This window comes from Osmerus mordax, chromosome 24, assembly GCF_038355195.1.
Source record: "Osmerus mordax isolate fOsmMor3 chromosome 24, fOsmMor3.pri, whole genome shotgun sequence".
Lineage (NCBI taxonomy): Eukaryota > Metazoa > Chordata > Actinopteri > Osmeriformes > Osmeridae > Osmerus > Osmerus mordax.
This window is the reverse complement of record NC_090073.1, coordinates 4253656-4279662: the sequence shown is the minus strand read 5'-3', so window position 1 is coordinate 4279662 and position 26007 is coordinate 4253656. Positions and strand designations below refer to the sequence as shown.

The 26007-nt window shown below is 49.4% G+C and overlaps 2 protein-coding genes across 4 annotated transcripts in view; one reads left to right on the top strand and one right to left on the bottom strand.

Annotated features, from left to right (window-relative positions):
- LOC136932723 (phospholipid-transporting ATPase ID-like) overlaps positions 1-26007 on the bottom strand; it is a 95891-nt gene that overhangs the window by 56314 nt on the left and 13570 nt on the right. For 2 of the 3 annotated variants that reach the window (XM_067227949.1, XM_067227948.1), the window contains exons 8-28: positions 25641-25711; positions 25431-25513; positions 25068-25226; positions 24740-24828; positions 24281-24474; positions 23483-23691; positions 23285-23328; positions 22927-23092; positions 22551-22739; positions 22337-22452; positions 22075-22239; positions 21828-21939; positions 21546-21651; positions 20999-21137; positions 20371-20554; positions 19707-19930; positions 19470-19553; positions 19068-19313; positions 18589-18727; positions 18262-18392; positions 15806-17865 (exon numbers count right to left, since the gene is read on the bottom strand). In XM_067227949.1, the coding sequence (XP_067084050.1) occupies positions 17533-17865; positions 18262-18392; positions 18589-18727; positions 19068-19313; positions 19470-19553; positions 19707-19930; positions 20371-20554; positions 20999-21137; positions 21546-21651; positions 21828-21939; positions 22075-22239; positions 22337-22452; positions 22551-22739; positions 22927-23092; positions 23285-23328; positions 23483-23691; positions 24281-24474; positions 24740-24828; positions 25068-25226; positions 25431-25513; positions 25641-25711 (3183 nt within the window). In that variant the 3' untranslated portion in view covers positions 15806-17532. Of the gene's footprint in view, positions 1-15805; positions 17866-18261; positions 18393-18588; positions 18728-19067; positions 19314-19469; positions 19554-19706; positions 19931-20370; positions 20555-20998; positions 21138-21545; positions 21652-21827; positions 21940-22074; positions 22240-22336; positions 22453-22550; positions 22740-22926; positions 23093-23284; positions 23329-23482; positions 23692-24280; positions 24475-24739; positions 24829-25067; positions 25227-25430; positions 25514-25640; positions 25712-26007 lie in introns of those variants that run through there. The other variant, XR_010874763.1, reaches the window with a different exon arrangement.
- On the top strand, positions 948-14453 carry LOC136932724 (hamartin-like). Its single transcript, XM_067227950.1, has 22 exons — positions 948-1083; positions 1554-1750; positions 1890-1993; positions 2138-2290; positions 2447-2591; positions 2971-3140; positions 4104-4177; positions 4302-4480; positions 5218-5330; positions 6361-6520; positions 6721-6824; positions 7516-7606; positions 8227-8337; positions 8751-9279; positions 9623-9693; positions 9807-9973; positions 10231-10413; positions 10499-10609; positions 10759-10881; positions 11391-11578; positions 11668-11829; positions 12180-14453. Exons 2-22 carry the CDS (start codon positions 1642-1644, stop codon positions 12763-12765), a joined length of 3633 nt encoding a protein of 1210 aa, XP_067084051.1. The 5' UTR covers positions 948-1083; positions 1554-1641; the 3' UTR covers positions 12766-14453.

Genomic DNA, 26007 nt, shown 5'->3' with positions numbered 1-26007 from the left:
ATAGCACAGCCCAATTGAGTAGGATTCTAATGATACCTTTCCACAGAAGTCCCCTCCCTCTGGTTACCCTTTCGCTGGTTACCCTTTCTCAAAAGATGGATGACTGGCACTCTGAAGTGAAAGCTGCTCCACCTGTGGCCAGATGGACAATGTGAACACGCACATGGAACATGCAGCTGCATAGCAGAAAGTACAGGAAGGCCTAAAAAAAACACCATTATCACCAGCTACTCACTGCCATAACAGCAAAGAGAGAGCAAGGCTATTGCAAATGACCACTGGGAGCATGTAAGATGTTAAAATCTCTCCCTTTAAATGTGTTTTTTTTTATCACTGCTGGAAGAAAATTTTGTTTGATCTCCCCGTTCCCCCCTGCCGAAGATCTCATCTTCTGTAACTTTCTGAAACCACTTTGTGAGGAGGCGTGTGTCCACTGTGGATTCCCCCCACACCACAGATCAAGCTTGTGGGCGGCCAAGAGAGGATGAGGGGGCTGGCGAGAGCGGAGGAAAAATGTTGGAAGGTCATTAAAGTGGCAACTTGTGTTTTTATTCTGTTTTTATATCACTTTTTTTCTGGTATGGGGCTAAAATGTCATGCCAAATTCATCATCGTTTTTTGGAATTGATGTGCCAGGAGTCGTTGGCCATGGTCCAGAAGGACCTTATCCCAGTCATTCTCTTTTAAACTGTCACCCTAAACTACTTTTATTGGTTTACTCATAAGTTAGGCCTATCTCTGAATTTTAAAAGCTAAAAAGTGTTCATGTGTTAAACGTGTTTAATGTTAATGTATTTGTTGTTGGAAGAATTTAAATATTAAAATAAAAGAAAGGGTGAGTGGTTACAAGCGTCACACTTAAAAAATAAACTAAATCCTTGACAGAGGGATAACCATGAAACCTGGCAACCATGAAAAATAGTTGAACATACGCCGATTGGGTTGTAGGCTGCCGTAAATTAAAAGACGAAATAGTTGAAAACTAGACACACAAGACGCATATATAATTGTGTGTTCAAGATTAAGATCCAGGAATTCCTCATTTGAACATTACCAGGTTATTTCAATTACTATTACACGTTTGTGAGTATTTCAACTGAAGCTGACAGCTGACAGACTTTTCGCACATAGCACTGTAGCTAGCTAGTTCACTTTAGCCAGGGCAGAGGTTGTTGAGTTACTCTTGCACTATGGCTGCGCCCCGTGTTGTGGACATGAGCAATGTGTTTTAACAAGCATGTGTATTCATTTACTTGCCAATGCTATTTTAAAACCTCAAAGCGGGCACTGTATTATGCAACCTGTTTAGTATCTGTAATTTTGATGTTTCTCTGGAATTTGTCAGATGAATAGTAGTATTTTGTTTGGACGTTAGCTAGCGTTTCAGGCTAACCAGTCGTGTTTGACAGCTGAACCTTCGGGCTTGTACAGTAGCGTACAGTCCTTACAAAGTTGCGTAGTCAAACTTGGCTGACATGTTTTTCGGTGAAAGGTTTGTCTGGTAGGCTCAACTAAGTTAGCTAAGTTTTTGACTGAGGTTTGACTATATCCAGAAAACCTTGTGTTACGTTGCTCTTGCCATAACCAACAGACAGAGGTTAAACCAACCAGGTGCCGAGGTCCCAAGACCAGGTCGCTGCCATGGCTAAAGAGCAGCCGAACGTGTCCGAGCTCCTCCCGCTGCTTGAGTCGTCAGACTTGCAGGAGCTGGAACACGTCAAAGCTGCCATCAACGACGACCTCAGTTCAGGTGGGAACAGCCTCTTGCTCCGTTTTCTAATATATGCCCCTCTCACCTTTGTTCACTGAGGATTATTCCTTCTCTTGCTCAAGTAACTGTTTGTGTGTCTGTGTGTGTGTGTGTGTGCGTGTGCGTGTGCGCGCGTCAGACCGAGGGAGCATGCTGCTGAATGGCCTGGTGGACTACTACATGGAGACCAACTCCACTCAGGCCATCCTCCTGCTCTGTTCTGTCAGGGAGCCTCACGACAAGGTGAGCGACGCTACACGCTCACCCCCCCCCCCCCCCCCCCCCCTCACACGTTATATACATTTAGAAGGTAAACCGTCTCCCCCCCCCCCCCCCCACCTGAGCAGAACAGGGCTAAATGTGTCGCCGCTCCTTGCCGCTTCTCAGCACCTGTTTGATAAGCTCAACGAAAGCCTGGCGAGACCGCCTTGTCGCCTGGCCACTCTCACCCTGCTGGGGCACGTCATCCGCAGGCAGCCGTCTTGGATCCACAAGATCACTCGCTTCCCCCTCCTGGCCTCTGTACTCAAATGCCTTAAGGTACTTGCTATGAAATACCACGACACTTGATAGGTGCCACTTTCAAACGCTATGCCGACCGTGTGTGAATGAAATGCGGGGTGTGTTTTGGTTCATGCTCATTGGTTTGTGACCTTTTAACCTGCTATTTCCTCCTTTCGTTCTTCCCCCTTTCAGACAGATTGTGACGTGATGGTGTTGATAACGGGAGTGCTAGTACTGATTACTCTACTGCCCATGATTCCTCAAGCGGGACGCCAGCACATCTACGACTTCTTTGACATCTTTGGCCGTCTCGCTTCCTGGAGCCTAAAAAACCCAGGTGGCTTAACAACGGCTCATATCTACGAGTGATAAATGTTTCAGCACAGAGACGAATGGTTCTGGTCATTCAGTCGAACTCAGTCCGCTTGTACAGGAAAGAACTGGTGCGAACAAATGTTTTGCACTTTCCGAGCCTCGCATTGGTCCTTCCAAACCGTAGCATTTCAGTCCCCTCGAATCCACTGCATTCGACGGTATCCGTCGCTCGACTTCCTGATCCCGTGATCTCCCCTATTCGATGTGCCTGTCCGACGCTACCTACCAAACCGTCTCCTTGCTAGCCTGCCCACATGTGTGTGACCTGCCCATCTCCATGTTTCTCCCTCCTCGTGCGTCTCACCTTCTGCCCGTCTCCCCCTCGGCGTCTCTCCCCCCAGGCCACGTCCACCCGGGCCACGTCCACGGCGTGTTCCTGATCCACCTCCACGCCAGCGTGTACTCCCTGTTCCACCGTCTCTACGGCATGTACCCCTGCAACTTCATCTCCTACCTGCGGTCCCACTACAGCATGAAGGAGAACCTGGGCACCTTCGAGGAAGTGGTCAAGGTGAGGGGGGCCGCCGGGTCGCGGCCCCGCGTGACACCGTCGCAGTCGGGGGTGGGGGGGGAAGAGATGGCCTGCTTTCACACGGACCAGGGAGCGGGGGGTTTGATTTAGGGAATGCGGAGCTGGTGGCCGTATTGGTGGGGGTCTCTAACAGAGCAAGCGGCGCGTGGAGAGCAAACGCTTCTCTTTCTCATCCAACATCGCCATCAGTGGAACAGTGGGAGAAGAGGGGGTATCACACCTTCACCCACGCCCTTTACCGTACCTTTTATAACTAACATTTCACAGACACTTAATCCAAAGTGACGTATAGTAGGCCACTGCACTAACTATCTAGAAGTGTGCCGTTCAAACAGTATTACAGCTGTCGGTGCAAAGGAACAGTCTGGATTTAACGAGTCACAGTGTAAGACCATAAATACGACTCTGCATAACTTTGCGGCGGCAGGCTGTTACAAGATGGTGCAACATCTCCGGTGCAAAATTAACGGCTCTATTTCCATATCACACTCAATCAAAACATCACCACATGGTGTCTAAACCTTGCAGAGGAATGCAGATTCTCGTGCATTTTCACACCTCTGAAACTGTGGAGGCGGTTTCAGAATTAAGTTGACGCCTCCGCATCTACCGTTGCACATTTCACCCGAGGTCAATCTCGCTTTTCTACATAAACAACTGGGCTGACATTTCCTGGCTGTTGAATTAACCCCCGCTGTACCGCTAAACTCCAAACTAATGGCTCAAGTCCTCCTTCCAGAGATTGTTTTTGCAATAACAGCGTCATTAAATGCTTTCTTTGGTCAGCGTAACACGCTATTAGAAAAAGATTCAATCAAGTGGCGCTGTACTAGTTGAAGTTGTTTGATGGTTGAGGGGCAGTTCTATGGGCGTGTGTGAAGCCCTCTGTGACATTGCTTGTAAAAAATACCAATACCTTTTTGGATTTGATGTTTTTCTCAGCCCATGTTGGAGCATGTGCGGGTGCACCCAGAGCTGGTGACAGGAACCCAGGACCTTGAACTGGACCCCTCCAGGTAATGACACCTATATGAGCAGGCCAGAAGTGGCATCGGGGACATCTCTTCTTTGTGATCACACCCTTCCTACTCCATACCCGTGGCTTACGGTTCGTCCGCCCTGTGGGTCCTCTCCGTTCAGGTGGAAGAGGTTTGAGATCCACGACATCATGATCCAGTGTGCCAAAGTGTCTCTGGACCCGAAGGAGGCGTCGTGCGAGGAGGGCTACTCCAGCGTGCCCGACCCCCTTCCCCTCCACCCTCCGTCCCTGCTCGGCGACAGCACAGTCAGCCCCCACCCAGATCACCACCACAGCTACGGTCAGAACCACACACACACACACACACACACACACCCTGCCCTGCCGAATCAGCCAGCCCTGCTTCACACCTACACACCGCTACCACACCCTAACCATACGGGACGGATCTTCCTCCTGCGATGGCGGTAATGCAGGATGATGGGTAACCCAGGGAGTCATTTTGACCCCTCCCCCCCTTCCCCGTACTCAACCACACATCCGCCAGGCGGCATGTAGAACAGGACTGACCAACCAGCGTCATACTGAAGGTCAACACGATATTAGAGATGACTGAAAGTGTGTCATTGGCCCCCTATGCTGTAAATCTTGGGTCTTATATGCTAAGTTTGATTGCACACGGTCAATATATATATATATTGACCGATTTGAATATATACACACACACGTACAGTATAATATAAAAGGAATCCAGTTGGATTTTGAATGCAGCTGTACAGCTCACAGCAGGGAGGAACCAACTCTCGTCTCAACTGTGTGAGCTCACCATAATTCTCACACACTGAATAAAACATGTCGAACTATGATACCAGAGCCGTATTGGAACATACAGAGTTTAATGGGGCCACTTGTGTTGTCCTCTGTCAAGCTTTGTACTTACCAGGCATGCCGATGACTTCTTCAACAGTGCAATCCTATACTTGACTCTAATGTTGTGTTTCAGCTACTGGTTTATACATGAGTGTTTTGAGTGCTCTCCCGGTTGTGTGTTTCAGTCACGTGCTTTTGTCTCCACAGGACGTTCTACCTCCACCCCTCTCCCCATGGGCCAGCCTGCTCTCTCCCTGTCTCTCCCCCAGCTGGTCTCCCCCCGGGTGTCTCTCTCCAGCCTTCAGACCCCCTGCCTGCAGGTGACGCCGTAGCTCTAGCTCTGGCACAGCACACCATTTCTAATCACACTAATTCAGCTCAACTGCTAATACAGAGCTTAGTTTGGGTTCACTGTTGTCAACAAAGTATATTCATGGAATTGTTCCATCAATGAGAACGATCAACTGGCGTTCAAAATCCAAAGAAGGTTGAAAAGGGTGATCTGCTAAATTTGGGGGTTTGCACTTGCATTCAAAGTAAGGTGATTCAATCTTGGAACTGGAGATTTCAAGTTGGGGAAACAAAACGGGTTGACCAGCTGTTTCACATTTGACACCACGAGTCCTAAACGAGCTATCAAAACCGACAAAGGCTCCAACGCACCTGATTCAAATGAATGATCGTTATCAGGCTTCCTCCAAATGAAGACCCGTTCATTTGAGCCTGGCGTGTTGCAGCGTGGAAACATCTAGATTGTGGAACATACAGAAAAGTGGACCCCCGAGGACCAGGGTTGGGGAAGGCTGCTCCAACCAACACACGAATGTGCTGTTGTACTGCTCTCCGTTAGTTAGCCTTGGCATGCCTGTGCTCAAATTAGATTAACCTTCGATAAACTTATGCTGTGTACAAATAATATTTTAGGAAGTTTGACATCTTCCAACCATTGGTGAAACTGAACCTTATCATTGATTCGGCAACTTGTGTGTGTGCTTCAGGTCATGTGTTCAAACATCGAGCGTGTCTGTTTGTTTTATAGCAGCTGTGTTGTGTGTAGAATTGGGATTACTTAGGAACCAAAACAGGTTGACCAGCTGCTAAACTTCCCTGCCCTTGTCAGTTCAAAACACTTTTGTCAATGGTGTATGTCAGTATGCCAATAACGAGCCACACAGCTAACACATAAGTCAGACAAAGCGCTCTCCTACAGGCCTCTCTTGGCTGAGCTGGAGACAGGCGCCGCAGAATTTGGCATACCGACGGTAACCGGCGCCGCCCTCGCGCGCGGCCCGTACGTGCCTAATGTACGGAATGTGCTGGAACTGCAAGGTCCTACCTCTGTCCCTGCAGATTTCCAACTGCGACCTGTCGGAGAGCAAGCCGATGTGGAGCCCCTCCTCCGAGTGTCACATGAGCACGCCCCCCACCTCCCGCAGAATCTCCCCAGCCAACGTGTCGGACCCCTGGCAGAGCCCCCAGGGCCCTGCCAGCATCGCACCAGCTGGACCAGGTCAGTTCAACAACCAGGCCCACTGGACCTCTCTCTCAATACAGCTACACATTCTTATTCTTTTTTTTTTTTGCTGATTCATTATAATGAAGTAATACGATGTAGTTGTCTAGACCTTTTTAGAGGTCTCGCGTGTCGCTTTCCCCTCGGTGAAGGAGAGGAAAGGCTCAGGGTTTCTGTCGGCTGTCGTCCGTCCACAGGTGCGAAGTGTCCCCCGCCGGCCGCCGTCCACGCCCCCCCCCCGCACGCCCCCGCGCTGTTTGAGGAGCACATCCGCACGCCATCTGCCAACTCTACCAGCCAGGTACAGCGGTGGCAGCTCCCCTCAACTCCTGGTGTCCCTTCACCGGTCACGTCTGTCATTTAGTCTGCCTCTCTGACTTGGCAGTTGTGAAATGCACTTGTTATGGCTGATGACTGTACCAGACGACTATGGCTGGACTGTGTTACACTGAAGTGTAACGGATTCGTTTTTTTAGGGGAAGAATGTAATGGCGTATTTGGCTGATGTCATCCACCTTGTCATTTCATTTCTGAAGAGACGCACAGCTTAGAACCAGTGCAGTGTCCTGCATTCTCCTGTTTAAAGAAAGGCCCTTAGTAGTCGGTCATACGCTCATTATAGGTCCTCAACGTGGTTCATGTTTGACCTGTCCGTTCTGCTGCATGTTATTCTGCTGTATAAACTGGGTCAACAGTGGTGTAGTGCTATGGGTGTAAGTATCCTTGCCTGCAGAGCTGAACGCTGAACTATCCTAAGTGGACCTGCTGTGTGGAAGCAGGCTTTCGAGTGTAGTCGTGTGCAGTGCTGCACTTTACTGCCAGGGTTAGGCTCGGAGAAAGCGGCTGATGTGGACCTGAGTAAAATGTTCCCATGGCTGTGTGTGTACGACAGTGTGTTTGTTTGTGTGTGTGTTTGTTTGTGTGTGTGTGTGAAGCCCTCGGCCCCTATATAAAACTGTGGTTCACCAGCTGACTGTTACACTTCTTGACAGCAAAAGCGGCAACCAATAGGCGAGTTGGAGAGGGGAGTGAGTCAGCCAATCGGAGAGGGAGATGGAAGCAAGCCTGAGGTCATCGACAACGGTACTAAAGGTCAACTGTCAGTTCGGCCTCTGTCGCTCTCGTTTTGAGCTTATAAATGTGAATGTTCTATGTGTTTCGAGTTTCAATTATATTTGTGCAATTACTAATGTTTATTAACATTCTGACATTTACATTTAGTAATTTTAGCAGACGCTCTTATCCAGAGCGACTTACAGTCAGTACAGGGACATTCCCCCGAGGCAAGTAGGGTGAAGTGCCTTGCCCAAGGACACAACGTCATTTGGCACGGCTCGGCCTAGAATCGAACCGGCAACCTTCTGATTAATAGCCCGTTTCCCTAACCGCTCAGCCATCTGACTCCCGATTCTTCTTTTACTATATTTTCACCACATTTCGAGACGCAACACATGTTTTTTGCATGTATTTAACTCAAAATGCTGTCTCTGCAATTCTGTTCACTCGCAAATCATCCACCAAACGAAAAGGGTCGTACCAAACGTTTCAGTAAAAGTGGCCTTTCGCGGCGCTACTGTGCGTGTACTTGACCTAGTGGCCACCCGTGTTACTAGTCCTGTGTCGTGACCCAGAGGATAAGGTGCGCAGTGCCGGGTCTGTACCCACCAGACAGGTGAATGAACGCGACCCTGCGTGTCTGCCAGGTGCCGGAGGAGAGAAGGCGAGCGTGTCTCTGACGGAGCTGGCAGACTTTGTCCAGAAGCACAACGTGGACCTCCTCCATGGACCCAGCCCAGAGACAGAGAATGGGGAAGGTGAAGTCATCCGCCTTTTAATCAGTCACCATACTTGCTTTGAGTCTATACAAAGACCTGTAATGATATTATACGATGATGCTTTTATTGTTTACAGGGCATTTAGAATTTGACATTGAACTATTTACTTTTAAAAGTAATTCACCATTTAAGGTAATAATAGAAAACAGGTCACATGGTCCTATTAGGGTTCTAACCTTAAAAAGAAAACTTCAAACATAGATTATTTCTGATTTGTGGGAAAGATTTTGATTTAGCCTTCAGGTTTATTTGCAGTACAGGCACATTGGAACAGTTGATTTATTTCCTGCTACTTTCTCATCCATTTTTTATGAGGAAATGCTAGCAGTAATGAAAACACATGGACTTTGCTTCTGTACTGTGAGTTCACATCCTGCTACACCGTCCTTCAGATTCCATCACGGAAGAGATCCTGAAGCTGACGGCCTCCCAAACAGGCCCTGACGGTTCCTTCTACAGCTCCTCAGAGTACCACTCTCTGTCCTCCCTCCAAGCCTCCGACCAGAGCCTCAACAAGGGCTCCCCGGCCCCCGCGCCTGACGGCCTGGAGGGCTCGTCCGTCCTCGCCAGCCAGCCCCTGGCTTGGTGTCTCCCGCCCGGGTTCACCCCCATCGCCGGCCACGTCCGCGGGGGGCGGCTGGAGCAGGTGGAGGGGGCGGGGAGGCCCGGCCGCGGCCACCTCTCCTCCACGCCCCCCGGGGACGCGGCCCCTCCGTACGAGGCTCTGTTCGGCCTGGCCCTGCCCAGGGCCGCCTGTCTCTTCCTGTCCCGCAAGGCCTGGGAGGCGTCCCGGGGCGAGGCCGGGGGAGAGGGGGGCGGGGAGGGGGAGGAGGAGGAGGAGGGGACGGCCTGGTCTCCCCTGGAGGCTCTGGATAGGCTCATCCAGCAGGGGAACGACGCCCACAGTCAACTCATGAAGAGGTGAGGGAGTCAGTCCTGCTGTTCACCCAGCGTTGAACCGTTTCATATCGCAAAAGAGGCTTTACTGAGCTGCGGTTAAAATGCGGTCGACCTGAACGAGTCCTCACTGAATGAAGAGAGAGAAGAGGGGGGGAAAAAAAGCAGTTAGTCCAGTTAATAATTGATGAATTGCAGACTCAATGTTGACTGAATGAATATCCATCTAATATACACCCTGCCTCAGGGCTATCTTTCTCAACCCTGGTCCTCAGGGTCCACTGTCCTGTATGTTTTAGCTGTTTCCCTGCTCCGACACACCTGGTTCGCTCACCTCCTATCCTTGTTTGTCCTGTTTCGATAATAGACCGCAAGTTCCATTCAAGTCGGAGGACTGGACTCACTTTGGAGGTAAACAACAGGGCATGAAGGCCAAAGGTACTTTTAATCAGCCGTCTCTGCTACTGCTGCATCCTAGGGGGCGGGGCTAAAGTAGGGAGGGGAGGGGTCTAGAGGACCAAAAATAAAGCGGCGCATGTGTCCTGCGTCAGGCTCCGGTCCCCTGGACGAGGTGCAGGCCCTCCGCAGCCAGCTGGTCCTCGTGCACAACCAGCTGCAGTTTGAGCGCTACAAGAGGGAGCAGCACGCCATCCGCAACCGCCGCCTGCTGCGGCGCATCATCAACGCCACGGCCCTGGAGGAGCAGAACCACTCCATGGTAGCGGCACACACACACATACCGTCACAGCAACACACGCCCATCTGAAAGCAAAACATGCTTCGGATTTGTCCTCCCCAGTACAGTCCGCCGTGGGCTCTTAGTCTTCAACACTTAGTATCTCAACTTCCAAATGTAGTCCTTCTCCCATCCCCCATCCCTCCTCACTGTCCCTCACTAACCATCCAGCCTGCCTCACGCCCAGCCCCATGTCACACTGTAATGGGGAGGATAACGTCTCCCCCTGCCCCCGTCAGAAGGCCCAGCTGAAGATGCAGGAGCTGGAGGAGCAGGCCCTGCAGGCCAGCCTGCAGCAGGAGCAGCAGCGCTCCAGGAAGCTGCGGCTGGACACGCTGGCAGAGACCTCCCAGCTGCACGGCCGCATCGCGCTGCTGCAGGAGCAGCACCACGACTACCTCACCAAGACCCAGAGACTGCAGGTACACACACACACACACACACACACACTCTCTCTCTCCCTGTTCCACTCTCTGACCTTGTGCTTTGTGACTTGGCTGTGTGCAGAGTGAGCTGGAGGAGTGCCAAGGCAGGATGGCTGAGCTGGAGTCTGAGCTGCAGAAGGCCAGCTACGAGGCCTACAACGCGGAACACCAGCTCACCCAGCTGTCCCTGAAGGTGAGGGGGCCCCGGAGGCCGTCACGCACCTGCCCCACACACGCGCCATTGCGCGTTCCCGGAACGCCGATTCCCGTCGCCGTACAAACTGCGCTTCAGTGTGAGCCGTTCGACTCGGGGTTTGAATCCCATCCCTTTCCCCCCTCCAGCTGAGCGACCGCGAGGAGCTGCAGGAGCAGATGTTCCTGCTGAACAGGCAGCTGCTGCTTCTGGGCGAAACCAACAAACTCTGCATGGAGGAAGCCCAGAGGGTGGGCCCCAAGTCCGACAAGGTAACGGCCAGGAGACCAAAAAGCTTTTGCTCACAAGCTGGACCGTTTAGGCGTCGAGGAGACCGGGTTAACCTGTCTGAATGAACGCGTCGCCTCATCCCCAATGTTCTCCCTCTCTTGTGTCTTTTCTGTACCTTCTCTCCTTCCTATTTCTACCTCATCTCCTCCTTCCTTATCTCTTCTCATCCTCCCTTCCTTCCTCCTCCTCTTCCCTTCTCTCCTCCTCCCACCTGCTCTCCTCCTCCTCCCACCTGCTCTCCTCCCCCTCCTCCCTTCTCCTCCTCCCCCTCCTCCCTTCTCTCCTTCTCCTCCCCCTCCTCCCTTCTCCTCCTCCCCCTCCTCCCTTCTCTCCTTCTCCTCCCCCTCCTCCCTTCTCTCCTTCTCCTCCTTCCCCTCCCACCTTCTCTCCTCCTCCTCTTCTTGCCTTCTCCTCCTCCTCTTCCCTTCTCTCCTTCTCTCCTTCTCCACCCCCCCCTCCCACCTTCTCTCCTCCTCCTCTCCTTTCTCAGGAGCTGCTCATGCTGCAGTGGTCCCTGAGGAAGGAGGCCGAGTGTCTCCGTCAGGGCGAGGCCCAGCAGAGCTGCCGTCTGGAAGCCGCCCAGCAGAGGCTCACCGACACCGAGGTGCAGCTGGCCAAGAAGGAGCACCTCATCCTGGAGCAGAAGAAGTTTCTAGAAGACATCAAAGCCAAGGCCAGGTGAGACGCCCTCCGCTCCCGCGCCGCCCCTCTCCCGCGTGTCCGGCCGTCGGGTCGCGTCTTTGCCAACCTCTCCTCCTCTCCCCCAGGGGCCAGCTGCAGGCGTCGGAGAGCCGCTACGTCGCCCTCCGCTGCGTGACCCAGGCTCTGCAGACGGAGATGCTGCATCTCTACAGCCAGCTGGACCTGCAGACCCAGGCCTCCAACAGCCTCCTGGAGCCTGCGGACAGCCAGGCCTCCAGCCCCTCCAGGTGCTCCACGAGTCGCAGAGCCCGCCTCTCTGCCAGGGGCTGTGGCGCTCACGCCATCGTTCCCTCAGCCGCGTGGTGCTGGCGGAGGGGATGTTTTTAAAATGCCCTGTTCCCTTTCAACGTTAAAACGAATGATATGGCCCCAGAGGAGAATAGTGTTATTGTTACCTCCTTGTACTCTTCCCTATCACGTGCGCCCCAAGTCCAGACAAGGCCACCCCTTACTAACCCCACAGGTCAACTCCACCTCTTTTTGTGTTCATTGACAAGACCCAGAGTAGCTTTATGTAGCGTAATATAGCCTTATATATGTTGTTGTGATACTTAATGTGTGTTCCTGTGTGCTCCAGACCCAACGGCAGCAGCAGCGGAGTCCCGGTGTCTCAGGGCAGTCTGAAGAGCGTCGGCCAGGCCACCACCCCCGGGATCCCCCAGTCCTCCTCCGCCACCGTCCCCACCCCCACCGGCCACCCGTCCTCCACCAGCACCAACGGCAGCCTGGAGGAGCTCCCTCTGGTGAACGAGGCCTCCCCCCTCCACCACCTCCTGGCCTCCTCCCCCATCACCCTGTCCCCAGCCAGCGCTCCCATGGACGTGGGATCCTACCCAAGTGCCAAGTCCTTCCTGGGCATGCACGCCCGAGGGCTGTTCCAGAACAAGAGCGACAGCCAGGAGGGTGAGGGGGAGCCGGAGGCCCAGATCGGGAGCTTGTCTCTGGAGGCGGAGGAGGAGGAGGGTGGGAGCCAGCCTCCAGACCAGGGGCTCATCCAGCCCTCCTCCCTCCAGCTCGGGGCTCCAGCCCCTCCTCCTCAGGGCCCGGGGCAGCCTGCTCCCAGCCAGGTTCCAGCCCTCCCAGGCCGGCTTGCTCCCGCTGGCCCCCACCCGAGGAGACCCAACCTCAGCATCATGGACTACAACGAGACCCAGCACAGCTAGAGAGAAGGGAGGGGATGCCAAAGCCTTCTGATACGCATGTCTGGCACATTCTACCCCAGGCAGCAGCAACAGCGGGCTGTGCTGACCTCATAAACAGTAGGTAGCTCATATACTTTGTCGATCCCAAAGAGAAATGGTGGCGTGATAGTCCAGAGAAGAATACAAAGAAAAAAATACAGGTTACCAAAACGTAATGCGCAGGGCGGCACATGGGGATAAAACGTACATGTACTGAACAAAAACGATTCACCAAGGTGGCCCACAGAACACAGGTAGTACGTAGGGAATGCACAAAACACACTTAACACAGGAACACTATACAGCAACAAGTATCATGTGCAAAACCAGTGACATTAATGCTACTAACGTAGGATTACCAACAAGAATAAGTGAACTGTACGAAGCAGTGTCACATAAATACATAGTTATATAATCTACAGAGAGAGGTGTACCAAGTACTCTGGAATGTACCTGATACCACCCAACTAAATCAGAGCAGTGCAGTATAATTAAGTTAGAAATGAGAATGTTGACAGGTGATTGAATGGTGCCCCAACATCACTGCCAATTGCTCATGGGGAGGCAGTATAGAGTGTAATGGCTCACAGCGAGGCAGTATATGGTCTAATGGCTTACAGCGAGGCAGTATAGGGCCAAATGTCTCAGTGAGGCAGTATATGGTCTAATGGCCCACAGTGAGGCAGTATATGGTCTAATGGCTCACAGCGAGGCAGTATATGGTCCAAATGGCTCACAGTGAGGCAGTATATGGTCTAATGGCCCACAGTGAGGCAGTATAGAGTGTAATGGCTCACAGCGAGGCAGTATATGGTCTAATGGCTTACAGCGAGGCAGTATAGGGCCAAATGTCTCAGTGAGGCAGTATATGGTCTAATGGCCCACAGTGAGGCAGTATATGGTCTAATGGCTCACAGCGAGGCAGTATATGGTCCAAATGGCTCACAGTGAGGCAGTATATGGTCTAATGGCCCACAGTGAGGCAGTATAGAGTCTAATGGCTCACAAGTGAGGCAGTATTATGGTCTAATGGCTCAGTGAGGCAGTATATGGTCTAATGGCTCAGTGAGGCAGTATAGAGTCTAATGGCTCACAGTGAGGCAGTATATGGTCTAATGGCTCACAGTGAGGCAGTATATGGTCTAATGGCCCACAGTGAGGCAGTATAGAGTCTAATGGCTCACAGTGAGGCAGTATATGGTCTAATGGCCCACAGTGAGGCAGTATAGAGTCTAATGGCTCACAGTGAGGCAGTATATGGTCTAATGGCTCACAGTGAGGCAGTATATGGTCTAATGGCCCACAGTGAGGCAGTATAGAGTCTAATGGCCCACAGTGAGGCAGTATATGGTCTAATGGCCCACAGTGAGGCAGTATAGAGTCTAATGGCCACCAGCAAATACTTTCAATAGCTGAACTGTCATCCCCTCGTGCAGCACCAGAAGCGTTCGATACATTGTCAGTAAAAGTGGCGTGTCGCGGAGCAAGCGGTTTGAGCGTTGGGTGTGACAGCGTTGAAATGAGGCTGCACACGCCGGAGCCCGAGTGGATGACCCAGGACATTTGGACGTCTGTCTCGAAGCAGCCTCAAAAAAAAAACACAACAGAGAGAAACTGATTGTCTTATGTTTAGTGTAAGTTGAAATAAGCTATTTATTTGTATGCTGGTTGGGGGGGGGGGGGGGGGGGGGGTAGTTGAGCCATGTTAACATGTCACATCTAGCTCAGTTTGATCTACATGGGGGTACTGCAGTTTCAAGGTGCAATAATCAATTTAAGAATATAAGACACTTGTCAAATCTGTAATTTTTTTTCTTTTAAAGATGGCCATTGCAATAATTCATGCTTTATTTGACCGTTTTTAAGTGTGACAAAAAAGGCAGGGAGAGAGGGAGAAAGGGAGAGGTGCAGCCAAAGGCCACGGCCAGGCCGCTGCCGTAAGGCCTCCGCTGACACGGTACTCACTATCCGGTGAGCTACCTGGAGGCCCTAACCCTGGTCAGATGTCTAAAGTCAGGCTCTGTAATGGAACATCAGTGTTGTATTTGGCCTTTTGTGCTATTCACTACAAGTGGCTCCTAAGCTTCTCGAGGCTGTATCGAGCTAGATCATGCATGGTCCAGCAGAGGTGCCTACACTAGGAGGTAGGCCCTGCCACTGTAACATGGGGTTACGTCATTAGTGCCTTGGCCGGACAGAGCTGCTCCTGACTGACCGAGCTGTTTATGTAAATGTTCCGTGCCATATTTTCTATATGTGAAGAGGAGGAAGGCTGATCTCTGTGTACTGCTGCAGCCTTACACCTTGAGGAGGATTGCTGTATGATGCAGGGCTATTGGGACTGTACTATGGGCTTAGTTAATGTGCAATGTCTGTAGCCTCTTGTCTTACTGACACAAGTTTTGAACCAAAACATACATGACATAGTCATAGAGTCACCTTTAAAGTTTCGATTTGAAATGTTCTGCTTCTGAATGTTGATAATTGGAAAGGAGAGGGGATTCTTGTTGCCAATTTGTTGTTCCAGTTTGAGAGAACTGATTAACCTCAGTATTTGACGACAACACCATTACTCCTTGGTAATCTCAAGATTGGGAGTGGTGTGACTTCCTGTAATCCAATGTAATGGTAAATACAAGTGTTGGAGTCAATTACAACAAGAGATAGTGAAACCACAATCAACAGTGCAACAATCTGACTTGACCGCTATCCGAGACACCCTGATTGGAGGGTTATGTGTTGATAACCGATTAAAAAGCATTGCTTTTTCTGAAGAGAATGTTTTAAACTGTGAATAAAGAGCGCTACAAGTGTGTATGTGTGTGTGTGTGTGTGTGTATATATTTTTCTCACCTCCAAACCTTTCAATTAATATCTAATGCCAATGTTCAGATATTTGGAGAAAGGTATGTTTTCATGGGGTGTACTTGCATTTTTACATTACCAAAGGACAAGGACACGACTTCCATTACGGTATCAAAAACAATTATTTTATTTATAATTGATTATTATTTAAGCATAGATTAAAAGTATACATTTGTGAAAAAAGTATTTTTTACAACTAGGGCCCTGACAAAACGTACTTTTTGAAAATATGTCTTTAAGGTGGGCTGTTGAGGTATTTGCCCACAGATGTCTTTGGCACTGCTCTGTGCTGGATTCAAACCCAGGTCGCTGTGGTTTAGGCTCTTGTTCTCAACCCACTACACCACAAGGTCCCCAGTGTCAAACAGAAATGTACAGATTACCATCTATTAGGGGTGGGAATCTTTTTGTACCTCACGATTCGATTTACGATCGAGTTATCAAATTGCGATTCAATATATGCTTACATGAAGAAAAAAAATTGTGAATTGCTATAAGACTGAATCGCGATTCATATGTGAAGCGATTGCCCCCCCACCCCTAGTATTTAGTGCTGAATGAAATGAGGTTACTAATGTGATTGCTTTACCTGTAAATTAAATATATGCTTTTTCAATGACTGAATTCATTGAAATACAAATATTTTTTCAGAATGTTTTTATTTGATTTTTCTTTTGGTAATGCGTTGTGTAGATCTTAAATGTCAATCTTTCTGGTCTTAAAATGTCTTAAGGTCTTAAATTTGACTTACTGAAATCAGCAGGAACCCTGACATACACATTGTGATGTCTTTAAAGATTTTAATTCTACATGAAAGGTAAGAGGATCCTCGGTATGTCACTGGATAAGCATGCTATTACCTTTATGCATTTCTTTTTTTATGGATGGTTAGTTGCTCGTCATTGCAACATTTCGACCTGAAGCATGCATGTTTCTGTTCATAAGTTTAAAAACAGGATTCCACTGGATCCCCCTGTCATGGGATGCATTTTACACAAACTGAAAGCAAATGTTCTCCACAAAATATTTTATAAGTCTTTGATAAAGACTAATAAAACTGATAACAACCAAAAATAAACACGCGTTTCAAATTGTGAACTTAAATGCAGTAAAGAAAATAAAAAAGAAATAGTACAAGGAAAGACCTGAGGCACTAAGTAGAACACTGGTATGTTGTCTGGTCAGCATATAGAAAACGGTTATACCGTCCACAGTTAACACCCTCTTATGACCACAAAAAAAAAAAAATACATTCCAAAAAAGCAACAGAAGGTATAATGTTTCATCCATCTCCTACAGTAACTTTTCATGTCTGTTTCCTGAAATGCCAGTGGGGATTGAACCGCAAAGCCTTTCGTCCAGGTGTCAACAGTAAGGTTGTTGACTGACCGTCTGGTGAATAGCAGGTTGCCATCACTTGAAAGAACCCAGTTTTATTCAACACTTCAACTTCAAACAAAACAACAATGGATGAATTTGGGAAGTGGGTCTTATTATCCCGATACACAATGTTACGACGGGAAATATGAAGGAATTTTAACTACTTGACACACTTTGTAGTCTGGTGTGGTTTATGTAGTATGCAGGTTAATGATCAATTATTATATCACGTATAATCAAGTATAATTATCAATACTAATCAGTTGACCAGAAATACCTTGTAAGGTCCAGGAATGGTTAAGCGCTGTAAACAAAAGAACACTTACTCTTCCTTCGTGAATAGTGTTTCATCTTAACAGCTATAATCTCCCCCCCCCCCCCCCCCCCTCCCCAAACTGGTCAAGATGTATTTGATAGGCACATTGGGTGTTTATTTATCGCAGTCCTCTCTCCTCGATTGTCTCTTAAAAGGAAAACAGCGTCGACGGTTCCCCAGGAGTTTCTTTACAGGGCCAGGTCCAGGTCATGGGTCTGGCGGTACATCTGCAGAGACGTGACCTCCACGCCATCCACCTTGGAGTTCTGCGGCCGGCCGGTGGGGCTGTACCCGGCCGACCTGCCCATGGGACTGAAGCCCGTGCTCCGGCCTGTCGGCGTGAACCCGCTGGAGCGTGCCGTGGCCGGCCGCCGCAGGAAACGTCCCGAGGTCACCAGGGCGCCGTAGCCCTGCGCGTGGGAGAAGGCGTAGCCCGACCGCCGGGAGCTGGAGCTGCGGATGCGGACGCGGCGCGCCTGCGGGGGCGGCGCCGTCTTGGCCTGCCTGACCTTGAACGTCACCTGTAGAGGGGGAGGGCAGAGGGAGAGGGGAGAGAGACGGAGGATTTAGCAGGTGTATCGATACGTGTTTTCCATGCTTTATTGTACCAGGATTTGCTGCTAATTAATTAAATTCAATCGAATGCTCTATTTGTCCCAGAAGAGAACTTAGAGTAGTACAGTAAGTGACACAATACAGGAATATATATATTCCTGTATAATACACAATATACAGGAAACGTACTAATAGAATAAGTAATAACAATAAGTATGATGCAATAAACACAGTAAAGGTATAGATAACTATACGTAATCAGGTACTAAATAATTTGTCAATTGAATTCTCAGGTTCATGCCATGAATTGTGTAGGTCATGATGACCCCTCACATTGAATGTGACTGACAACTTGTCCAAACCTTATCGTTGATGCTGGGGCAGATTTGGATCAACAGGAAGCGGTATGCCACCACAGGAAGTATACACAGTATGGCGGTGAGGAGGACGGTGAGCCACACATTGGGCTGGTTTAGAGAGTTCCTGGCTGTGCCTGATGGTTCAGTGGTTGTAGACACCAACGTGTGCATACATAGATACACACACACACACACACACAAAAATGTCAGACGTCACGATGGACGAGTAAACAAGGTGATTTCAAATCAATATAAAGTGTAAAAAGTGAAACGGTAACGGTGAGCTCATGCTTTGTGACTTTGCATTGAGGGGAATGGAGGACTGCTCACCAATGAATGGGAAGGAGGAAGGGGAGATCTGGTACATTCCATCGCTGTACATGGCAAACGTGACAGCAAAATACATTGTCAGACTCCCCCATACAAAGATCTGGTTGACCGCCGTCCAGTAAGACATATCCAGGCCTAACTGCATTTGGAGATTAAAAAAAAAGGAGAAAACTTAAGTTAACAGCATTTCCAAAACACATACAGTACACAAGGTAGACTGTGATGGTTCCCTCTAACCACAGTTGGGTTTATTCAGTCAATGAAAAGTGAATTAAGATGGTAATAGCAAAATGTATTCAAAGATTTTTATATATTTTTTTATCAAAAGAGAATGGAAATTAAGCCTAAGATTGACGGCAGCAGCTCCTCTTCCTTTCCTCTCCTCTCCCCTTTCCCTCCTCTCCTCGTCCCCTCCTCTCCTTTCCTCATCCCCTCCTCTCCTCGTCCCCTCCTCTCCCCCTCCTCTCCTCCAGCCATACCTGGATGCCGACCGTGAGCAGCAGGCAGGTCTGGGCCAGCAGAGCGAAGGACTGGTAGTCTGCGATGTCCTTGCCGTCCTCCCGGACCGTGTCGTGCATGGCGGCGTAGGGGATGAAGAAGAGCACCACAGAGCTGTAGACACTGTGCAGGGCGCACTTGAAGAAGGCCGTCTTACTGAAGTACAGGTTTAGCTGTCCGGGCATGTAGAGCCCGGGGTACTGGAGACTCCAGGCATCGTCGACATCCTGCCCACGAGGGAGACATGACAAAGAGTTAGAGGTTATTTGGAGGTGTGTGGAGAGTCTATTTTTATGGCAGTGTGCACACACACCGATTGCACAAACAAGGGTGGATTCATTGTGGCCACACTCAAACACATTGCAAACAAAGCTATTGCAAACCTGATCAAACAGGCTCATTCCTAGCACAGGCAGGGCTGTGTACACCAGGTTATACAGGGTGATGAACCACTCATCGTACACGGTCTGAAAGAGATGGTTTAACACATTAAAGACATTAACCATTAAACATTTCAATATAAGTAGGATCGAAAAAGGTTGTAGTGATGTTACTGGTGGGTAGCTGGCAGTTTCGACCGCCCAATCAAGATAGTTTTTTTTAAAATAAAAGTCTCTCACCTGGGCCGAGAAGCCGCAGAAGAAGGCGAACCAGAAGTGGACGAAGGTGAAGGTGAAGTTCTTGTAGAAGAAGTAGCGCAGGAACTTGCACATGCGCAGGTAGGACCAGCGTCCGTGCACCAGCAGGAGGCGCTGCAGGAAGCGGAACTGGGCGAAGGAGTAGTCGCTGGACAGCACCGCCTGCATGCCCTCCTGCCCGCTGATGCCCACGCCGATATGGGCGGCTGGAGGGGGGCAGGTGTAGATAAAGACAAAGCGCAAGTTAATACAATTTTTTTTTACATTTTAGTCATTTAGCAGACGCTCTTATCCAGAGCGACTTATAGTAAGTACAGGGACATTCCCCCGAGGCAAGTAGGGTGAAGTGCCTTGCCCAAGGACACAACGTAATTTGGCACGGCTGGGAATCTTCAGATTACTAGCCCGACTCCCTCACCGCTCAGCCATCTGACTCCCTATTGTATTGTATATATTGTATAATACTATACAAATACAATCAATTGTAAAACAGACAAAATCTCCAGTCGCACCCTCGACTTCTCACCACCGTTCTTTGGGATTTGCACGTCAAGTTCAGATATAACAGAACATCATAGCAATATTAAAGTGCCCGTCCAAGGGTCTGTTCGACTACTGAAGAGGTGTTGCGATTCCTGCGCCCTACCCTTGATCATGCTGACGTCGTTGGCCCCGTCCCCGATGGCCAGGGTGACGGCCTGCTTGTACTTCTTCACCAGCTCCACCACCTGGGCCTTCTGCAGGGGGGTGACCCGGCAGCAGATGACCGTCTTACACATGCAGGCCGTCCTCAGGAACTCCAGCTCCATGCTCCGCTCCAGGGCGTACGCCTGCGCGGAGAACCACAGGCACACTGGAACCACAGCCGTGCTGGGAAGGGCTTGCGTCCCTGGGCCTCGTCTAGACTAGGAAGCCCATGCAGAGCGCGTGCGGCTCCAATCATAAACGCCGTTGCTTCATATGGAGGCAATTTAAGCCAGAAACGTGCACCCATATTTACAATTATATTGTATGCAGGAATATATTGTCTGTGTTGGCTGCCTGGTTTGTTTTTCTATCGTTTGTTGACCGGCTTTGGTGGTTTTGTATTATTTGTTCTAATTCTTGTTTAAGTTAATTAGGTTTTCGAGTAGGAAAAGGTTTATGACTAAGTTTTACTAAAGTGTGTCTCCTGATTATTAAAAAAATATGTTATATTATTATGTATATAAAACGATTATGTTTCAGTGGTTAAAACGATGAGACAGACAGTGATAATGCATCTTGTCGGTTACCAGACTGTGTCCATTTATGACCAGGCCGTACTCTCCGGACACCTGCTCGTCCACGACCACCTGACGACCTTTACCCAGAGTCCTCTCTGGCATGCAGATCAGTTCATCAGCTTCTGGCTTCATAGTGGTCCTCGCATCCCTGCGTACACCCCAAAGACATTTCTCCTGAGTCTCATTTCTAAAAATGCCAAAAGGGGTGGTCCCAAATGTCTAAAGAATCTCTTTGCTAATATTTGGAGGAATATTTTAGTAGGGTAAAATGTGAGAGCAACGTTGTATTTGGGATAAAGCCCACATCAGTATGCACACACGAGTAGAATGCAGGGGTGTAGGTTTGTTTTCAGATGTGGGTGGGACAATTTTCTTTAATAATGTGGCAGTAAAAAAAAAAATTAAAAGATTTTTATAATCAAAAGTGTGTGTGTGTGTGTGTGTGGGGGGGGGGGGGGGCGGGGGCATATTTGCCTTTTTCAAAATGTGGGTGGGACATGTATAATGAAACATACGCCTCGGGTAGAATGTTCAACATAAAACCAGTTCCTCTGACCTTAGTTCTTGTCTGACATCTTCTGGATTGTTAGCTGACATGACGAACACCTCGTTCATCTCCTCCCGCAGCATGTTGCACGAGTAGCCGATGTTCTCCGCTGTCTCTGTTTGGTGACGTTTGAATAGGTCAGTGAAGTCACCAAACATATGCACTGGATCCGATAATAATAACTAAGGCAAAATGTTCCATAGCGAGAGTGGCCTCATGTATTCGATGACAGCTCAACTAATCGGTGTGCTCCGAGAACGGTTCCAGCTAGTCAGCAACATTCGCTCCTACCTTGCTTGTCACCAGTTAGCACCCAGATCTTGATGTCAGCCTTTGAGAGTAGCTCAATGGTCTGAGGTACTCCATCCTGCAATTTATCCTCGATGGCTGTTGCTCCCAGTAACTGGACACACACAGAGAAACACACACAAATATAGAAAACGTAAACAAATTGAGGGGAGAAGTGACATAATAGAAGAGATGTAAATATGGGAGAATATCCAATGACAAAAAGAACTTATTAGATGTATTGGCATACCAGCATGTCTTTTTCAATCTCCTCATACAGGAGGTCTAGTTTCTCCTCCCTGTCCTCCAGAGAGGTACTGGCCTCATGATGGCGCTGTTTCCACTGGCTGAAATAGTCCTCCTCCAAGTCTTTATAGGCCAGGGCCAAGGTGCGCAGGCCCTCGTTTGCAAATTCCTGGAGGACAAGACATAGACGGGAATATGTTCCCATATTTACACACGCAAACCCATTCACTTCATTGATTCACCTGCCGACACTTGTTTGAACTCACATTGAGGTGTTCTGTCGTGACATCTTTTAGCTTGCTGCAGGAGTGGTGCAGTCTCTCGTAGATGATGGTGTCTGCTCCTTTACAGTAGAGAGACAGCTTCCCCTCCGGACTCCGCACTAACACACACACACACACATTACCAAAGCAGGAAAATAAATCCTCTACAATAAAGAGAAACTGTTAACGATATGTTTTTTTCCAGAGGGTTGTTTACCAATGACGGACATCCTCTTGCGGACATTGTTAAAGTCCAGGATGGACAGGAGCTCGTAGCTGGCTTGTTGGCCCATCTCCACGATGGTGACACTCTCTGGCGTGCGCGAGCGAAACACAAAGCCAAAGTTTCTAGCTGCTGTCACCAACGCTCCCTCATCTGGGGACTGGGCCTGATAGAACAGCTCACCTGTGGGAGCGATGTCATTTCCTGCCATTACAGGAAGTCGTTTGTCGAAACGTCGACTGCACAAATAAAAATAAAAAACACAAGAATCCTCTCTCTGCCGACACGCGGGACGTAGACCCGCGCTCGGACGACTCCAGCTCAGGCCCAAATCCGTCTCACGCTACGGACGAGACACACTGTAACGCACCTTCACTCTTCTCCTCGGCCATGACGGTGTGGCAGAGGGCGAGCAGCCGGAAGAAGGTGTGGACCTCGGGGCTGCCCAGCTTCACGGCCTCCACCAGGGCGTGGTCGTGGAAGCAGAACCGGGGGTCAGCCAGCGGGTTGAAGGAGAAGTCCACCGTCTCAGTGTGCTGGACAAGGCGGATGGCAGGAGAGGAATGGAGAGGGGGATGAAGCGGAAAGGCAAGAAGGAGAGAAGCCATACATCTAATCCCACCCAAAAAGGACAACATCCGCCAAGACGTTCCGCGTGTAACTGTTGACTATACCTGTACTTATGCCGGCTGTAAATAAAATCGTCAAAAAAACAAAGCACAACTCACCTCGTTGATCTCGATTGTCTGACCAGTATAGTCAAACACATCACCTGGGGAGGAGCACAGACACTCGGGATGAGTTCATAGCAGACTGGGTGTGTGTTTGTGTGCATGTGGGTCCTACTACGTCTGTCCTAAATGCCTAAATACATGCGTGCGTTTCAGCCCCGCTAGGCCCCTCGCCGCACGTCTTCCTAGCCTCACCGTAACTCTTGCCGTGGATGGAGCACTTGTTGAAGGTCATGATGTTCTGGGTGAGCGTGCCGGTCTTGTCCGAGAAGATGTACTTGATCTGGCCCAGCTCCTCGTTCAGCGTGGTGGTCCTGGCTTCGGCAGGGGTGTCGCTGCGGGCATGGTACATCTTCCTGTCCCAGTCTATGTAGAAGCTGTTGCCCAAGCGGATGAACTCCACGCTGGGGGAGCGATGGATGACAACACAGTAGTTGATCCCGGGTCAGACATGTGATGTGTGTGCATAGTGTAATGTTTTATATTGTGGGTAGCACAATGTTTGATCATGGATTTTTGGGGGATTTTCTTTTTGGTTATGTACTGGCCCCACACACAAACACACACCTGAAACACACACACGCCTTGTATCCAGCCACCTAGGAACACACCTCACACTAACACACACCTCCCATCCAGCTACACAGAAACACACACACCTTCCATCCAGCTACACAGAAACACACACACCTCCCATCCAGCTACACAGAAACACACACACCTTCCATCCAGCTACACAGAAACACACACACCTTCCATCCAGCTACACAGAAACACACACACCTCCCATCCAGCTACACAGAAACACACACACACACCTTCAATCCAGCTACACAGAAACACACACACACACACCTTCCATCCAGCTACACAGAAACACACACACACCTTCCATCCAGCTACACAAAAACACACACACACACCTTCCATCCAGCTACACAGAAACAAACACACCTTCCATCCAGCAAGCCTTGAACACACACACAAAGTTACCTTACGTAGAGGGAGATGGGCACCACAGTGTTTAGGATGATGACGTAGGACCAGAAGGTGAGGAAGCCGGAGAAGCCGGAGCTAACTCCTTCCTGTCTGGGCAAGTAAACCGTGAACTCTGACCCTAGGTGGACCTCCCAGATGCTGTTGCAGATGGCTAGGATGGTACACATGAAGGCCAGGAAGCCAAAGATCTGCAGGGGGTGCCAGAGGTCGGTCAAAAAGGTCAATAGGTGTGGGTATGTTGATCAAAACACAGTTTCCGGTGTTTTTCACAGGACACACAGGAAACCGATGTGGTTTTGGTGAGTGTTCGAAAAACACCTTTGTGTTGTCAGTACTTCATAAATAATTCAGTTCAAGTCATTGTGTGTAAGTGGTGCGATTGCGTTCAAAATGATTTTGGAATTGCCGTTTTAGGTTTCCGCGCAACACAGCCAGTGATTAAAAGAGACTCACACAGAGGACCAGCACGTTCATGAGGCGGTCGATGCTCGTCCTCTTGAACGTGCTCTTGCCGCAGTTCTGCATCAGCTTGGTCTCCGGACCTGAACAGGACCGGAGAGATAGGATGAGTTTCTGGGAGAGAGAATTCTCTCTGTCCTGGCTCGATTCATCACTTGGTGAACCGAATCAGACTCTCCTAACCCACATGATATCCATCATCGCTATAAACTCAAAACTACAATCATCTTATCCACTTAACGCAAAACCTTTTCCACCATGAATAACCCCCACAGTGACGTTTTCAACATGTTCCAGACAGGTCGTGTGTGTCACACCGTACCTCCAAACAGCACCAGGCCAAAGCACCAATCGGTGTTCCTTAGGGTACAGCCGCGAAGCAGAATCTTTTCGTTATCCAGAGAATATTTCTGCCCTTCGTACACCAGCGTGCCCGTGAAACGGTCCAGACGGTTGTTGGGCGGCTCACAACGCACCTCACCTTCAACAAAAGACGTTGTGCATTTGTAAACAAAAACGGAGAGAGAAGTCCCTCTCTGTGGGACATTTGCGACAAGGAAAGGGCCGTTTGTTTTGTGTGCATCAGGGGTCTAAAATAGCACAAATGGAAACAAATAATAAGATGATGTCAATATAAATATTCTCCACATCAATCTAGCTGTCGTGTCCTGGGTTAGAGACTCACCGTTAAAAGCAGCGAGGCTCTCGACGCTGTCCCCCATGTCCCCTGTGACGGTCAGAGCCTGCTTCACCTTCAGATTGGTCTCGCTGAGAGGAGGGAGGGAGGAGGAGGAAGAAGTCACCACGGTTACACATACTCTACTGCTTCTCTCAGTTCGCGCTCAAACTCATTGCGGTTGAACTTGATTCCAGACACACAGGTCCATAAACAAACCCGTCTAGTTCAGCGGTTTCAATGTAGACCAGGTTGAGCGGCTCGCTGCTGGAGAGCAGCAATAGGTCTGCCTGAAGACAAGAAGAGACTAAACATAAGAAATTCTGTACACCATCTCAAAACATACCCCGATGCTACTAATTAACAATAAACGTCTACAGGCCGTATAAAGCACTAATAGCCACATAGTGGACAAATGACAAAGACGGTGAGCAGGTCATTTTTCATGCCAACTCAGGCCACTGTAAAATCATTGCAGATTATGCTGACCCGTTTATGAGAGTGCCTTCTGAATTTCTATATAATTTCTGTATAGAAGATGAATACACTGGCAATTCTCAACATTATATGAATTGTGTAAACACAA

Coding starts and splice junctions, on each gene's coding strand:
- LOC136932724 (XM_067227950.1), top strand. CDS start 1,642: ATGGCTAAAGAGCAGCCGAACGTGTCCGAGCTCCTCCCGCTGCTTGAG. Junction 11,579..11,667: donor GACATCAAAGCCAAGGCCAG/GTGAGACGCCCT, acceptor CCTCTCCCCCAG/GGGCCAGCTGCAGGCGTCGG. Junction 11,830..12,179: donor CAGGCCTCCAGCCCCTCCAG/GTGCTCCACGAG, acceptor TGTGTGCTCCAG/ACCCAACGGCAGCAGCAGCG.